General features: G+C 34.9%; 1 protein-coding gene across 2 annotated transcripts; it reads left to right on the forward strand.

Annotated features, from left to right (window-relative positions):
* Positions 1-677: 677 nt before the first annotated feature.
* Positions 678-2,603, forward strand: LOC114731527 (histone H3.3). Of its 2 annotated transcripts, none has more exons than XM_028918720.1 (5): positions 678-762; positions 865-957; positions 1,862-1,938; positions 2,048-2,138; positions 2,239-2,603. In XM_028918720.1, exons 2-5 carry the CDS (start codon positions 886-888, stop codon positions 2,407-2,409), a joined length of 411 nt encoding a protein of 136 aa, XP_028774553.1. In that variant the 5' UTR covers positions 678-762; positions 865-885; the 3' UTR covers positions 2,410-2,603. The 2 variants fall into 2 exon arrangements, with proteins under 2 accessions (XP_028774553.1, XP_028774554.1); XM_028918721.1 differs by having other exon boundaries at positions 693-762; positions 859-957.
* The last annotated feature ends 897 nt before the right edge of the window (positions 2,604-3,500 follow it).

Here is a 3,500-nt window from a genome sequence, read left to right on the forward strand (position 1 = left end):
GAAAACACGCGGACTAGTTTATTCTAAGCAATTTTATACCATATGAGATAATAATGTAAAACATTTTGTCTCTTGAGAAATACTACGTCCGGTCTTTAATTAATATAAAAGCTAATATTTAAAGACATTAAAAAAATCAGTTAAGTTAATTATATGTTATTAATATGTGTTGATCTGTTGAAATTATTATTTTCAATCATGTCATATAAACAATCACTTATGAGATCTCAAGTAATAGGAATATTTTGAAAAAAAAAAAAGACAAAATGAATTGAGGTTTTATATTTATGATTAAATTCAATTTTTAACTAATTTTTCTATTATTAATATGAGGTAGTATTAAAATAAAGTAATTATGAAAGTTTTGCTAAACTGTAATCTCACAAATTTCCATTTATTTTCACTTAAGTAGGTCGGTCAATTTTAGAAATCAAAACCGCCTCTTGATGAGTTAAAAAATATTGAAAAAAATTCTTTAAAAATATTTTTAAAAATTATTATTTACTTTCTAAATACTACTCCCTAACACTTTATTTGTAATCTACAAATACAAAGAAAATAGTATTATCAATTATTATTAAAATATAGTAAATAAACCGCATTTGAAACTTTAAAAAAGGATATATATATATATATATATATATATTTGTATATTATATACGAACCAGCAGGACTGCAGGAGGAAGCGTCCGTTTAATTCTCTCTTGCCTGAAGCTTGCTGCTGAGCCGGGCTTCATTGAGGAATTTTAAAACCCTAACCTGGTAATCATCAGTTTATATCTTCAATCTTCCTTTTCCAGTATTTCTTTTATCCTTCAATATTCCTCTGTACCTCTGCTTGCTTTAATTGATTTGTAATTTTAGCTTCATCTCGCATAAACCAAGATGGCTCGTACGAAGCAAACCGCTCGCAAATCTACCGGGGGGAAGGCTCCTCGGAAGCAGCTCGCCACCAAGGTATTTCTTTTTTCTCTGTGTAGCCTTTCCTTGCATGGAATATTTCATGTATACGTGCAGTGTATATCTTTACAGGTTTTTAATTTTTTTCTTCTTCCTGATGTACCATAGTTATTGCGTGGGTATCTCTTTTAATTCTTTTCATATTTTGAGTAGTTTTTCTCATATAATATTTGAAAGAAACTGAAAAACATCTTTCCATCTGATGTTCTTTCTGTTATTTTCTTTATTTTTTAATTTATTTTTTGATGCACTTTCTTTATTTTTTAATTATAATACTTAAGTTTTTCAGATTTCAAATTTCTTAGCCCATTGTTTGAGGCATCGTTTGAAGCTTAGTTTTGATTTGATATTTTCTACATTGTTCGAGAGTTTTCTTTGTTTCCCTGTAAAGGCATAAATAGTTGCTGAAATTACACATATACTGGCCTGAAAATTATATATTGGCCTGCAAATTGAAGTTAGATGCATTGTGTTGGAGATATTGATTATAATCTGTGTGGATTTGGTAGTTTTGACTGTAGTTGTGTGATGTGTGTTATTTAGCATTGTGAACATGACAAGATGTTTAAGACGACCATACAATGAAAGGTGGATAATTGCGGCAAACTTGCAATTGATTCTAAAAAAATTGTAATTTGCCAACAGAATTCTTTTGTTGGTAAGGATGCATTCCATGCCTTAAAAGAAAGTGAGTTCAAGAATGTAATAATCTTATTATTGGGTAATTTATAAGTATCCTTATCAGCACCTTTTGAGCTCTGAGCCCTCTATGGCCCTAATGAGTTCTTGGGATCTGATTTGCATAAACTTTTGCTTTCAAGAAGACATATTTTAGGTATTATACAGCCCATGTCTAGTGTATATGAGGTCTAAGATTATATTCTGCCTATTGGTCATGCAGGCTGCAAGGAAGTCTGCTCCCACCACAGGTGGAGTGAAGAAGCCCCATAGATACCGCCCAGGAACTGTTGCACTTCGGTAAATATGTGTTATTATTTTACCCAAGCTGAATATGTTCTGGACCTTTTCTTTGTTTGCTTCCAGCTGGAATCAAATTTGTTTGTCATTTGTTTAATCTTTGGATCAGTGAGATTCGGAAGTATCAGAAAAGCACTGAGCTCTTGATTAGGAAGCTTCCCTTTCAACGTCTTGTTCGTGAAATTGCCCAAGACTTCAAGGTAATCAATCTTCTTTGACATCTATTTTCCTCTCAACTTTATCGTTTACGGCAGTTATTTGAAGGGAGCAACTCTGATTATTCCTTTCCCTGGTCTCCAGACTGATTTGAGGTTCCAGAGCCACGCTGTTCTTGCTCTCCAGGAAGCTGCAGAGGCCTATCTTGTTGGATTATTTGAGGATACTAATCTCTGCGCTATTCATGCCAAGCGGGTGACCATTATGCCCAAGGACATCCAGCTTGCTAGACGTATTCGTGGTGAAAGGGCTTAGTCATTGTCCGTGTCTGTTCATGGATTGTGTCCTGCATCAGTAACTTACGTCTGTTCGATGTGGAATTGTGAACTCCTATAATCTTGGTTTTAACGAAGCCATGGCAATTATAAAATTGTAGTATTGTCTATTATCGTCTGCACCAACTGTTTTCCAAGTATTATAATTCCATTGTGCACCATTTATTCCTCTTTTCCGTTGTTTTTGTTTTTTGACCATCAATATTCTAGATTTGCATCTCGATGTTCTCTTGTTAGAGATGGCATGAAGTAAACCATTATGAAGTACGGGCTTTAGGCTAAAGAGAGCTCAAGTTCTTTGCTTTAAAGACTTAATTATGCTTCTGTGGTCCTTTTGTTCAGATCTGTGACTGAGATCATGAGTTCTTACTTAGCAATATCTAAGCTATTTATAGACATTTTTCTGACGTATCAGTATGTTAATGTGTGGGAGGACTTATGCATCCTTTCCTGGATCTTTTTTTTGGGTTACATTCTTTCTTGGTTCCTTCGGCAAGTTTACTTTTGGGATGTAGTGGTGGGAGATTGTGTGAAAAGGCTGTAGAGTTGATGGTCTTCTACTTGGTTTTCCGTTTTGCTTCAGCTGGCTACTTTTGTTGGGATTGAGATTTGATGTGAAATTGTGTCTAGTGCGTGCGAGTTTTCTGCATTTCGAATGACATGTCATGGGTGGACTACCGGTAGATGGCACCTTTTTTGGAGTACCGGCTACTGGCCATGTATTAGTCGCGGGAAACGGTGATGAACAAAGTGTGTTTTACAATTGATTCTTAATAATCTCTTCCTTTATTAATGTTATTCTCGCGGTATTGGTGTTACTGGTAATTGGGAGATGCAGAAGACAGGCATATGCCTAAGCTGCATGATTTTGTAGGTTCGCTGGTTGCTCGGTGGGCTGGTCTGTCTATCTCGTTACTGGCCATTTGTGCTCCAATTAGTTTTCTTCATTTGCTTACTGCTTCTAGTTGTGGGCTGGTCTGTCTATCTTGTTACTGGCCATTTGTGCTTCAATTAGTTTTCTTCATTTGCTTACTGCTTCTGGTTTGATGTGTTATATTGGTGAAATGTAAT

The sequence above is a fragment of the Neltuma alba genome, unplaced genomic scaffold (assembly GCF_004799145.2).
Source record: "Neltuma alba isolate B1F8T4 unplaced genomic scaffold, ASM479914v2 tig00012836_pilon, whole genome shotgun sequence".
In the NCBI taxonomy this organism is placed as follows: Eukaryota; Viridiplantae; Streptophyta; class Magnoliopsida; order Fabales; family Fabaceae; genus Neltuma; species Neltuma alba.